The sequence below is a fragment of the Scylla paramamosain genome, chromosome 41, assembly GCF_035594125.1.
Source record: "Scylla paramamosain isolate STU-SP2022 chromosome 41, ASM3559412v1, whole genome shotgun sequence".
Taxonomy (NCBI): Eukaryota; Metazoa; Arthropoda; class Malacostraca; order Decapoda; family Portunidae; genus Scylla; species Scylla paramamosain.
Window position 1 is genome coordinate 3,210,456 of NC_087191.1, and position 14,247 is coordinate 3,224,702.

Sequence of the window (14,247 nt, forward strand, 5' to 3'; positions counted from 1 at the left end):
TGACGTGATGCAACAAGGGGAGAGGATGTAGAGGCCTAATCCAACCCAAGCATGACTGGCGGGGCGGCGGACAACACTCACGTTAGGGTTTATGAAGGTGAAGTCGTAACCGTCAGGGTTGATGACTGGCATGAAGTAGAAGTTCACTTGGGACAGCAAGTCGTCGTACTCAGTGCTGTTAGTGACAAGTTTGTTGATCATGTAGGTGACGGTGGCGGGAGCGATCCACTCACGCCCGTGGCTGCCTGTTAAAAAAAAGAGTGAGCGGGGAATGAAGGCGAACTTCAAGCTACAAGAATAAAAAAAACATAACCCTTGCGATCTTTTATCCCCACTTTCAAGCTAAATGCTCTTCTGGTCTTGCTAATTGCATGCCTTTCCCCCCTCCCGCGGTCTCGCTGCACGAGACTTTCTGATTCCTCCTACCAATTTTCTGTCCACCTCTCTAATGCAACCAGTATTCTCAGTCTTTCATTCCTCAGGCAAACTTTGAAACTCCTTGCTTCAAGACACATCATTCAATTTTGGAAAATCCATTCGCCCTTTATCTTGAGGGACTGGCACCTCACTGGACCCTTTTTATTTTTTTGTCCTAGGTCAGAGTCCTTCTCACATAAAAAAAAAAAAAAATCTATTGTAGTTGCTTACCTCCATCAATGAAAATGCCCGGGTTGTCTGCGCCGCCCTTGCCCACCATGAACAGCTTCATGGGGCGGCCCTCATAAGACTTGCCTACCTCCTCCAAAGTGCATAGGTTAGGGTAGTCTTTGGACAACGAGGTCAGCCACTTGGTGATCTGAAGGAAGGGATGGGTAGTGGATGAAGGGTGAGGGAAGGGACGGACAGGGGGATGGAGGCTGTGGAAAGGGACAGGCAGATGAAGACTGAGAGAAGGGATGGACAAGGGGTTGAAGGCTGAGGAAAGAGACAGGCAGAGGATGTAGGCTGAGAGAAAGACGAACAGGGGGATGAAGGCTGAGGAAGGAGACAGGCAGAGGATGAAGGCTGAGAGAAGGACGGACAGGGGGATGAAGGCTGAAGAAAGAGATAGGCTGAGATATCTGGATGAAGGCTGAGGAAAGAGACAGGCAGAGGATGAAGTCTGAGAGAATGGACGGACAAGGGGATGAAGGAGAATTGCATACCCATTGCACTGTGATATTCAACAATTCATGATACTAAAAATTCACTGAATACATGTGTAAAATCTCTTCTCTCAACATAAAAAAAAAAAAAGAGGGATTAAAGCAATATATTTTCCACTGTCTAGCCAGTGTAATGTTTTCTGTGAAGGAGTTAAGTACTAATGTGACAATTAGTGGAGGTCATCGGATTGCCAGTGTAATGCACACATCCTGAGCAAGCGAGTCATTTCTTCTTTGGTCATTTGGGAAGATGACTTACAGCTATGCTCCTCAAGGCTGTCTACACTGAGTTAGAACATAACATAAGGGAAGTTGCAAGAAGCCTTTAGGTATAATACACTTAGCAATCTTACGAAACATACCTGCCTGTTTTCGCCTATCATCCTCATTCATAAATTTAATTCATGTTCTTTTAAAGCTCCCTAATAATTCAGTATTAACAACCTGATTAATTAGTTTATTCGTTCATCTATCACCTTATTTGAGAGCCAATTCCTTCGTGTTGCGATCTACACTTGATTTATTCTCCAATAAAAAAAAAACACTAAAAAGAGCGTTTATATCGCCTTGCGTGAAAGGAAGATGAGAACCCACTGTAGCCACACGTTCGTGCAACTTCAGGTCTTTATTCAGAAAGGCTTTGCTCTCTCACCAAGGCTATTTTCTAGAGGACACAGATTAATCGGGTTCTCAAGAGTGTTTTCCTTTTTAATAATTTAAAAGTTTTGTTACTTTTTTTTTCTAGAGGACACATATTAATCGGGTTCTCAAGAGTGTTTCCCTTTTTAATAATTTAAAAGTTTTGTTAATTTTTTTTTCCCTAGAACCGTCAAGTATCCTTAAAAATCCGCGTAGCTTCAATTGCAGCCTTTTGAAACTAGCTTGAGTGCAGCGTAGAAGCGTTTCAGACCATAGTTTAATGTCTCAACCTCACACCTAGCGGCCAGAAGCTTCGGGGGAATCAAGAGCAACAGCACTTCCAGCCATCTCCCGTTCCTCTTGTACCCACTGCCTTGGGTAACTGATGGGAAGTAGAGTATTCTGAAATACTTCTGCGCTGCGCCTCCATTACATTGAAGGAACTTGTTGAAGCTACACGGATTTTTACGGGTGTCTTTAATGATTTCAGCGATAGTTTATCGACATTTCTCTACATTATAGTAGGAAAAATACTTGAGAATACGGCTAATCATATCTGCAACCCTTGAAAATAATCGTGGTGAGAAAGTAAAGCGTTTCAGAATATGGACCTAAGAATGAAGCTTCAAGGTTGTTCAGGGAGCAACGCAAGTCTGGCTAGTGAGGCGAAGCAGACCACAAAAGGTGTTGGGCGAATTTTAGCAATCTCACCTCTAGAATTTTTAAAGTTCAGTGCACACAATTCCCTTTACTGCACAACTCAACTCCCTCCTTTTAAATTAACTTCTGATGCTTCTGGGCATCACATACGCTTCGTCTTTTTTTTGACCCCACTGTAAAACCAACCTTTCACTTCGATCACCACACATATCAACATCCAGGAAGTGATTCGTGGTGCGATTGCCATCACAGGAGACAAAAAAAGAAGTGTCAGGGGAAGTAGGGATGAATAATCACCGCCAACGAAAGTGACGTGCTGTTGTTTTTGTTGTTTTTCATGTCACACATATCAGGGTCTTTTGCTTTATTCCTCCTGTTGAAAGGAATGGTGAAACAATCAGCGGACGCCTTATTAAAAGCGTTTTATTTTTATTAATTAATTATTTTTTTTTACAAAACATATCTTCATCCAGGGATAGTTTGTTTCATTGGGATAGGATCATCATTATTTTTACGGCATGTTTTCAGCCAGCACTGCACACAGTGCAATCCTATCTTCCTAAAAATCTCCTTAGGCCCAAAATCCCCTTTATCTAGGAAATCAGAAAGGGGGAGGGCCTGCACGCAGGAAAGTCCCCGCACACTCTGCGCATGTGCGAGCAGTCTCGCCACGTGATTGGCCGCCACCTTCTCATCAATTAACCTAACCCTAACCAAATTAATCTAACCTTACTTAACCTTAACCTTAACCTAACTACCTTGTACCAAATTACTGGATATGGTTTCTTATTTACTATAACACATTATTTCGGTTAGAGAGGTGGACAGAATAGGGGTGAGAGAAAGCAGAAAGTCTTGTGCAGCGAGGCCGCGGGAGGAGGGGAGGCATGCAGTTAGCAAGATCAGAAGAGCAGTTAGCATGAAAATAGCGGTAGAAGACAGCTAGATATCCAACATTGCGGCGGTGAAAGAGAGGCTGAAGACAGTCAGTTAGAGGAGAGGAGTTGATGAGACAAAAAGCTTTTGATTCCACCCTGTCCAGAAGAGCAGTATGAGTGGAACCCCCCCAGACATGTGAAGCATACTCCATACATGGACGGATAAGGCCCCTGTATAGAGTTAGCAGCTGGGGTGTGAGAAAAACTGGCGGAGACGTCTCAGAACACCTAACTTCATAGAAGCTGTTTTAGCTAGAGATGAGATGTGAAGTTTCCAGTTCAGATTATAAGTAAAGGACAGACCGAGGATGTTCAGTGTAGAAGAGGGAGGCAGTTGAGTGTCATTGAAGAAGAGGGGATAGTTGTCTGGAAGGTTGTGTCGAGTTGATAGATGGAGGAATTGAATTTTTGAGGCATTGAACAATACCAAGTTTGCTCTGCCCCAATCAGAAATTTTAGAAAGATCAGAAGTCAATCGTTCTGTGGCTTCCCTGCGTGATATGTTTAAGGTTGGGTTTTGGTTAGTCAGGTTAGGTTTGGTTAATTAGGTTAGGTTTGGTTAAGTAAGGTAAGGTTAGGTTACTTAGGTTAGGTTAGGTTACGTTAAGTTACTTGATGAAAAGGTGGCGGCCAATCATGAGGCAAGACTGCTCGCACATGCGCAGAATGTGCGGGGACTTTCCTGCGTGCAGGCCCTCCCCAGAAAAGGTTATATTGGTTGGAGATATTTGAAGCTTTAAGTGCCATCAACATTTAAATTATAACATTGATGTGAAATCCGCGAAAAAAATCTCGCACAATTTCCGGGTTCAGGAGTCAACTGAGTGATGACGTGACAGTTTACAGATGATTAGACTGTTAATCGATGTTGCCACATTTTCATATTAATAATTTTATTTCAGCTGAGCTGGACATCTTCCACAACTATGAAACAATGATTTTGTTTATCATGCGCGCCATTTTCATTGGCAGTGGGGTGTATTGAAATAAAGGATTCAAGATTGAAAAATTTAGATTTAGGAAGGAGACAGGAAGAAATTGGTTCTCAAATAGAGTGGTAGATGAATGAAACGGACTCAGTATTCATGTTGTTAGTGCTAAGATATTAGGGAGCTTTAAGAGAAGATTAGACGGGTCTATGGATGGGGATGATAGGTGGAAATAGGTAGGTATATTTCATACAGGGACTGCCACGTGTAAGCCTGGTCGCTTCTTGCAGCTTCCCTTATTTCTTATGTTATGTTCTTATGTATTCACTGCCCGGATCAGAATTCAGACTAACTTCCTCTTATCTATTAACAAATCATGCTGACAGATACGATATATATATATATATATATATATATATATATATATATATATATATATATATATATATATATATATATATATATATATATATATATATATATATATATATATATGTGTGTGTGTGTGTGTGTGTGTGTGTGTGTGTGTGTGTGTGTGTGTGTGTGTTTCGTTCCCAATAGGGATAATAGGCCATTAACGTTAATGGGCTATTATTCCAATTGAGCTCTATGTATGTGTGTGTGTGTGTGTGTGTGTGTGTGTGTGTGTGTATATATATATATATATATATATATATATATATATATATATATATATATATATATATATATATAGAGAGAGAGAGAGAGAGAGAGAGAGAGAGAGAGAGAGAGAGAGAGAGAGAGAGAGAGAGAGAGAGAGAGAGAGAGAGAGAGAGAGAGAGAGAGAATAGGAACATAAGAAATAAGGGTAGATGCAAGAAGCCACCAGGCTTACACGTGGCAGTCCTTGTATGAAATATAGCTACCTATTTCCACCTATCATCCCCATCCATTAATCTGTCTAATCTTCTCTTAAAGCTCCCTAATGTCTATCACTAACAACTTGATTACCTAGTCCGTTCCATTCGTCTCCCACTATTTGAGAAACAATTTCTTCCTATCTCCTTCTTAAAACTTAATTTTTCAATGTTAAGAGAGAGAGAGAGAGAGAGAGAGAGAGAGAGAGAGAGAGAGAGAGAGAGAGAGAGAGAGAGAGAATGAACCTAGAGCCAGAGTGACGTAAGCGCCGAAAATTGAAAACGGAGAAAAACGCTGTCAAAGTTTTGTGAATTTTAAAATGCGATATCTCTTCAAGGGAATGAGACAGCAAGTAATGACTGATATTAAATTCAGTAATTTGTGCCATTTACAACTATTTAGTTGAATTACATTATGAAGTTACAATCAAATTACGTTATTGAAAATGAACAGGTGATTGAGTTTTCTTCGATACGATTTTGTTAAGTATATCACACAACTACATTAAGGTTGTATCTTAAGATTGCATTTCCTTTATTCTATCAAATTGTTTTATTTTCTATATACTAATAGGGGAACGTCAACCATTAAAAGTCTTTTATTTAATGAAATGATCGATTTTATGAAGCGAAAAACGTAAGGGACATGCAAGTACTTCCTAAGATGAATACGAACGAAGAAAATTATACAAGTAAAAAAAAATATAAATAAATAAATAAATAAACTTGAAAAAACTAAAACAAAGGAACTAATAAACATGATGAAAATATACCGGTATAAAGGATAATAGAATATAAAGAAATAATAAAATCATCCGATGTCTCCACTGCTCATGTAGGCTCCCCCAATGCTTCTTCGTCTTTTAGCCAAGTTTTCTTTCGTTTTTCTTTCTCTGGAAGGTTCTGGCTCATCAGGGAGGGTAGGTACTCTGTTGTCCCTCATAATAATGAAAGGGTTTCGTGTTGTTTAAAAGCAAAATCAAGACAAAAGCCTGTCATTTAATGATAGTAAGCAGGCTGGAGGGAGGGACAGTGTGAACTGTGTGGGTGTGTCACAACACAAAGGGGCAGTCAAAGCCTTCCCTCAAAAAACAATTCTCTTTCTTCATGCAAAACTACACGCACCTAATTACACACACACAACCTTCACTCAGAATTCTGGGGATGGGACCAAAAATATCCCCAGATCGGAATGCTCTTCTGGTATCGACTCTAAGTATCTTGACACACTCCTTAACTTTTTCTTCGTTAACTTCTGCAACATTTGTGGCCTTAGATCTAATTTTCAATCTGTAGAACACCACCTCTCCTCTACTAAACCTTATCTTCATTTCCTCACTGAAACACAGGCCTCTTTTCTCTTCCCTCCTACTTTCTCTATCCTCATTTTCAGTCCAAAGCTGGATGTTGCGTCTATGTGCGCAGTGATTTAATTTTCTCCAGTGCCTACGCTCAGAGTCACTCTTAAACTGAATTTATCTGTGTTGTATCTCTTACCTAACTCCTCTGACAATTCCTTCACTACTTAAATTCCAAAGTGAAGCATATTCTGACTCACTTCCCTTTTGCCGAGATCTCCATTCTTCATTGTTCACCACGAGCTTTCGCTTTCCTCTCTTTTTCACTGACTATCCTGATGAACTAGTCTTTAACTTTGCTATCCTCCATGACCTAGATCAACTAGTGTAACACTCGTATTCCGGACTGTTTTGGAGATACGCTCAACATCATTGATCTTTTCCTAACTTCTAATCCTTCCTTTTATGCTAACACCCTATCTTCTCCTTTGGGCTCCTCCGATCACAACCTCATTTCTGTATCTTATCGCTATCGCTCCAATCCCTCCTCAGGATCCCCGAAAGCGGAGGTGCCTTTGGCGTTTTGTCTCTGCTAGTTGGGGAGACCTGAGGAATTATTATTCTGATTTTCCTTAGAATGACTTCTGTTTCCGTGTCAGAAACCCGTTCATAGCTTAACAGAGGTGATAGTGTCTGACATGGAAGCGTACCTTCCTCACTCTTTCTCTCGGCCTAAACCTTCCAAACAATGATTTAACATAACCTGTTCTCGTGCTATACATGACAGAGGTGTGGCCAACAAAAGGTAAGTAACCCTTCCATCAACAGAATCTCATGCTCTTTATATTTCTGCCCAGAACCATGACAAGTCTGTTTTCCAACTAACCAAAACTCCTTCATTGATAAAAAGTAGCACATGCCCAAAAACATTTCTAGTAACATTGCTTCTTCATCTTTCCCTCATTTCAACTTGATGGCACGACTGCCATCTCATCTATTTCTATAGCTGAACTCTTCTCTCAAACCTCCATCATGGATGATTCATGGCTTGTTCCCCCTCTCCTCCACTCTCTGACTACTTCATGCTGCCCATTTAGATCCTTCGCAGTGATGTCTTCCATGCCCTCTTTGGCCTTAACCCTCTGAAAGTTTATGGCTCTGTTGGGTTCCCTCCTATTATTCTCCAAAACTGTACCTACGTGCTTGCACCTTGCCAAGTCAAACTCTTCCACCTCTGTCATCATCTACTCTTCCTTCCCAGCGGAAGTTTACCTACATTCAGCCTGTTCCTAAAAAGGCTGACCATTCTAGTCCCTCAAAATTTAATTTCCTGCCTCTCTAAAGCTTTTGAACAGGAACTTCCTTAAACATCTATCGCTACGCTGCCTTCTGTCTGATTGCCAATATGGGTTTCATCAAGGCACTCTACTGGTGATCTTCAGGCTTTCCTTAATGTGTCTTGATCATCCTCTTGTAGGGATTCTTATGAAACTTTAGTTGGTGGTTAGACATACCAAAAGCTTTTGATAGAGTCTGGCACAAATCTTTGATTTCCAAACTACCCTCCTATAGCTGCTTTCCTTCTCTCTGGAACCTCGATTCAAATTTCCTTTCTGACCGTTCTATTGCTGCTGTAGTAGACGGTCACTGTTCTCCTAAATTCATTAACAGTAGTATGGATAAAGCCAATGCACAGAGTTAAAAGCTTGGGTGGGGAAGAAGGTGAGAAAAACTTGGGGTAGGGAGGACTCAGAACGCTTAACTTCACAGAAGCTGTTTTAGCTAGACATAAGATGTGAAATTTCTAGTTTAGATTATAAGTAAAGAACAGAGCGAGGATGTTCAGTGTAGGAGAAGGGTGCAGTTGAGTGGCATTGAAGAAAAGGGGATAGTTATCTGGAGGGTTGTGCCGAGTTGATAAATGGAGGAATTGAGTTTTTAAATCATTGAACATAACCAAGTTTGCTTTGCTCCTATCGGAAATTTTAGAGAGATCAGAAATCAAGCGTTCTGTGGCTTCCCTGCGTGAGCTGTTTACTTACTGAAGGGTCGGATGTTTACGAAAAGACGTGGGAAAATGCAGGGTGGTATCATCAGCATACGAGAAGATGGGACAAGAAATGTGGCTTAGAAGATCATTAATGAATAATAGGAAGAGAGTGGGTGACAGAACAGATCCCTAAGGAACACCACTGTTAATATCTGGCACAAAGCTTTAATTTCCAAACTACCCTCTTATGGCTTCTATCCTTCTCTCTGTAACTTCATCTCAAGTTTCCTTTCTTACCGTTCTATTGCTGCTGTAGTAGACGGTTACTGTTCTCCTAAATCTATTAACAGTGGTGTTACTCAGTGTTCAGTTTTGTCACCCACTATCTTCCTATTATTCATCAATGATCTTCTAAACCAAACTTCTTGTCCTTTCCACATCTACGCTGATGATACCAAGCCGCAATTTTCCACGTCTTTTCGTAGACGTCCAACCCTCCAGGAAGTAAACAGTTCACGCAGGGAAGCCACAGAACCCCTAACTTTTGATCTCTCTAAAATTTCTGTTTGGGGCAGAGCAAACTTAGTATTGTTCAATGCCTGAAAAACTCAATTCCTCCATCTATCAACTCGACACAACCTTCCAGATAACTATCCTGTCTTCTTCAGTGACCCTCAACTGTCCCCTTCTTCTACACTGAACATCCTCGGGCTGTCCTTATAATCTAAACTGGAAACTTCACATCTTATCTCTAGCTAAAACAACTTCGATGAAGTTAGGCGTTCTGAGTCGTCTCCGCCAGTCCCTCCCCCAACCTCCCCTTCCCAGGCAGCTTACTCGGAACAGGGGCTTTATCCGTCCATACATGGATTATGCTTAACATGTTTGCTGGGATTCCACTAATATCGCTTTTTTAGACAGGGTAGAGTCAAAGACTTTTCATCTTACCAACTCCTCCTCTCTAACTGACTTTCTTCAGTCTCTCTCATCGCCACAATTTTGCATCTCTTTTTCTCTTCTACTGTTTTTTTTTTTTTTCATACTAAATGCTCTTCTGATCTTGCGAACATCATGCTTCCTTTCCTCCCGCGGTCTTATTGCACAAGACCTCCTTCTTTCTCTCACCCTTATTCTGTCCACCTCTCTAATGCAAGAGTTAACCTGTATTTTCAATCTTTCATCCGTTTCTCTGGTAAACTCTGGAGCTCCCTTCCTGCTTCTGTATTTCATCCTTCCTGTGACTTGAGGTCTCTGAAGAGGGAGGTTTCGAGACACTTATCCTCTAATTTTTAACGATCGGTTTTTGCTTTGTTTGGAGACCGGTACCTCAGTCGGGTCCTTTTTTTTATTATAATTTTATTTCACCGGTGCGCCTTCTTCACGGAAAAAAAAAAAAAAAAACGGACACACACACACACACACACACACACACACACACACACACACACACACACACATATATATATATATATATATATATATATATATATATATATATATATATATATATATATATATATATATATATATATATATATATATATGTATATATATCCCGTATCTAGTTGCTGTTAGTTTCACAGGGGCTGCACGCTAAAAGGTTCCCTAATTACCTCGCCGCGCCTGGGACTGGAACCCAGCTCTTCTTGGTTATGAGCCGAGCGTGATTATCGCTACGCTACATCGTGTGGCTTTGTATGTGTGTGTGTGTGTGTGTGTGTGTGTGTGTGTAGTTAATAATCAATACGATGCTTATAGGAAGGAGCCTAACTTTGGTCTTTGAAGCTGTATTTGATCCTCTTCCTTCCAATGTGAAGAGTGGAAAGAATCTGTTACTTCATTATGACATTTTCTTTGATTCTTACATTTACTTGAGATTCTAAGTACAGTGCAAACTATGTTTTGGAGATGCGTCCATAGGGACTGCTTAGCGCATTGATCCCCATTAATGCGGTAAGAGACGTGTGGCCGAAGCAGAGGGCGCCCCGCCCGTCATCACTCATGTAAGTTAAGGAGGCAGCGTGAGGCGCGTGGCAGAGTGTTCGAGGGGCAGCACGCTGCATCGGGCATCACTCGTCGTGCCAGTAAGGCGGCATGGGGTGCATGGCCGAAGGGTAGCGCATGGTATCACTCACCGTGGTATAGTCATGGAAGTCCTCCCAGTCCATGGCTCGGGGACCTCGCGCATACACTGCAAGACTTCGCTCCACGACCATCTGGCCCACGTCTTTGATGATCTCCTCCGCCGTGAGACCTTGGCTTGTCAGGGTGTGTATCAGCTCAGGCAGCTCGGAGAGTGTGACCATAATGTCCACTGGCATGCCTGAGAGGAGGAAGCGGGAAGAGACGAGTGCTACCAGGTGAAGATGCCATCGACAGAAGGAGTGACTGCAGCGTCCTGCCCCCACTCAGCTGACTGGCTTATCTCGACTCACACACCTACGCAGACAAGTCAGGACCAACAGGGTTACTAAGAACAGACTCGTCCAGCGTATGTCGACCTTGGCTGTCTTGTCTCTTGTCACTACTTCAGCGTCTCGCATAACACTATGCTGGCCTACGTAGTATTACTTTGTCATGTATTCTGTGTCCACTATGAGATTCCAAAGATGTCACCGGCGTTAAAGTTTGTTTACTGGATGTCCTTCACCATTAGTGTGTGTGTGTGTGTGTGTGTGTGTGTCGATATTTTTTATTGTTTTAATTTTCCACATTCTTGGCAGATAGTGCCGTTAAGCAATGCTGTTTTTGGAGACTCAGATGTTATTTTTTCTCTCTTCTTTTCTGAGGTTCAGAGGTTCAGTTTCCATTCTTTCTGGCATAGAAAATGCTTCTTTGAGGGATCTCTTTGCAGAGAGCTCCTCGATGCAGTCGCAGAAGACAGGCTTGATAAAAAAAAAAATAGTGTTTTTCACCCACTCGGGGATAGCTTAAAAAATGGCCAGTTTCCGCAAGAACTTGAAGTCAACAAGTGTGGCATAAACAAAACTCTCAGGATCAGTAATCAGGATAGAACAAGAAGTAATGGGTTCAAGCATGATAAAGTTATTTTTAAAAAGAAGCAGCAAGGAATTGGTTCGCAAACAGAATGGTAGATCAGTTATCAAATTGTTAGTGTTGAGTCATTAGGGAAATAAAAAAAAAAAAGACACATTTATAGATGATGATCACAGGTGGAAATAGATAGGTAAGTTCCATGCAGGGACTGCCCACGTATAGGTCTGATGGTTTCTTGTAGTCTCCCTTATTGTATATGCTTATGTTCGTAACTCGGGTCACGGGGATCACCACATCCGAGAGCTGATCAACTGGCAGCGCTTTTTTTCAAACAGAAATACAGCATCTTAACATATGGTGAGTTGCATACGGTTTCTTCGCTGACAGGTCCCGCCTGGCTGTGACACTGAAGAATCCTTGTTGTTGTTGTTTTTGCTGTTGTTGTTGTTGTTGATGATGATGATGATGATGATGATGGTGATGGCGCTTTAGTGGAAAGAATATGTGACACCCATGCTTGCTTTGTCCCTCCAATAGATCAAGTGTGCCCCACACAGATTACATGGTGCCCTGTGAGTCTGACAGTTCCCACGTGGCTTGGGCTCCATCTGCTGTGTACTGTGGAGAAATTGCACTTACCTAATTATTTGTGACCCCAGCAGTGTCAGTGAGAGCTGATACTTACCTACTTCGCGAGGCTCCCTCCAGAAGTCAAATGGGGAGTTAACGAGCATAAAATGTAGGTGGTCGAGTTGGTCATGGCTTTCCGGCACCACCCTCAGCATCCTCGCCCTGAGGGAAGGAGCGGGAAGACCAGTAAACGGTTTTGAAATACACGAGCTCTTGCCTCCATTCGCTGAGAATCCACACATCTCATATATTTCTGTATCGTCCGCCATATGCACATAGTAGCCTGAAATAAATATTGAAATTCTCCGTTATATATATTTTTCTGTTTATACATATATATATATATATATATATATATATATATATATATATATATATATATATATATATATATATATATATATATATATATATATATATATATATATATATATATATATATATATATATATATATATATATATATATATATATATATATATATATATATATATATATATATATATATATATATATATATATATATATATATATATATCATTGAATGTTATAGCTAGTTGAGCATTTATTATTTTTGTTAAGATATTTTCCTTATATCTTATGATTGTCTTATATTCTTTTTTAATTGGCTGTATGACTTCGCCGAAGCCAGTCATTTTCGCTAGATCGCGATTTCGGGTCCTTGACCCTTCTTCAGTAGCGAAGGTCTTTCCGTATTGAGGGTGTCGGAGAGAATGGCTCAAGCTGATTGCGGGGGTGTATTTATACCGGTAGGCTTGTCACCCCGCTGCGCGTCCTGGTCTCTGATTGGCTGACGGCTGTCGCGGGCTGTGCTGGGCTGCTATCCAAGCTGGGTCTTCGCGCGCTTGGTAATGCTTGTAGGTCTTCGGATTGTTGATTTAATGTAGGGTTTGTCTCTTTTATATATAGTGCTTCTAAGATGGGGAGACGCCTGGTGTCTGGGCATGTAGTTAGGATCTCCGTTTTATCTACTAGCATTCCTTTTGTGATGTTTATGTTATGCTTCTCCTTCAGATGTTTCTTGGGTGCTCCTGCTGCGAGGTGGAAAGTTAGTCGTTGGGAGAGTCTTGTTGTCGTCATGCCAACATAGGTGGAGGGAAGGACTTCACAGTTTCCTTGGTTACACGTAAACCTATATATGACATGTGACTTTTGAAGGCTCTCTTTCTCTTTTGAGGGGTTATTTTTCAGAAGAAGATGGCTGGTTTTCTTGGTGTTGTAATAAATAAATAAATAAATAAATAAATAATATATATATATATATATATATATATATATATATATATATATATATATATATATATATATATATATATATATATATATATATATATATATATATATATATATATATATATATATATATATATATATATATATATATATATATATATATATATATGAAATGCTTACTTCCTAAAGGGTCTGACGTCTATGAAAAGACGTGGAAAAGTGCAGAGTGGTATCATCAGCGTATTAGTGGATAGGACAAGAAGTTTGATTTAGAAGGTCATTGATGAATAATAAGAAGATAGTGGGTGACAGGACAGAACCCTGACTATTGACCAATGTCAATAGATTTCGGAGAAGAACAGTGACCGTCTACCACAGTAGCAATAGAACGGTCAGAAAGGAAACTTGAGATGAAGTTACAGAGAGAAGGATAGAAGCCGTAGGAGGGTAGTTTGGAAATAAAAGCTTTGTGCCAGACTCTATCAAAAGCTTTTGATATATTCAAGGCAACAGCAAAAGTTTCACCAAAATCTCTAAAAGAGGATGATCAAGACTTAGTGAGGAAAGCCAGAAGATCATCAGTAGAGCGGCCTTAACGGAACCCATTATGGCGATCAGACTGAAGGTTGTGAAGTGATAGATGTTTAAGAACCTTCTTCTTGGGGATAGATTCAAAAACTTTAGATAAGCAGGAAATTAAAGGAATAGGACGGTAGATTGAGGGATTAGAACGGTCACCCTTTTTAGGAACAGACTGAATGTAGGGCAAACTTCCAGCAAAAAGGAAAGGTAGATGTTGACAGACAGAGCTGAAAGAGTTTGACTAGGCAAAGGGCAAGCACGGAGGCACAGTTTCGGAGAACAATAGGAGGGACCACATCAGGTCCAT

The 14,247-nt window shown here is 40.7% G+C and overlaps 1 protein-coding gene across 1 annotated transcript in view; it reads right to left on the bottom strand.

Moving 5' to 3' along the window:
- LOC135092852 (carboxypeptidase B-like) overlaps positions 1 to 14,247 on the bottom strand; it is a 39,835-nt gene that overhangs the window by 13,300 nt on the left and 12,288 nt on the right. Inside the window, exons 2-5 of the mRNA XM_063991593.1 lie at positions 12,160 to 12,266; positions 10,613 to 10,800; positions 649 to 796; positions 82 to 245 (exon numbers count right to left, since the gene is read on the bottom strand). Coding sequence (XP_063847663.1) covers positions 82 to 245; positions 649 to 796; positions 10,613 to 10,800; positions 12,160 to 12,266 — 607 coding nt within the window. The remainder of the gene's footprint in view (positions 1 to 81; positions 246 to 648; positions 797 to 10,612; positions 10,801 to 12,159; positions 12,267 to 14,247) is intronic.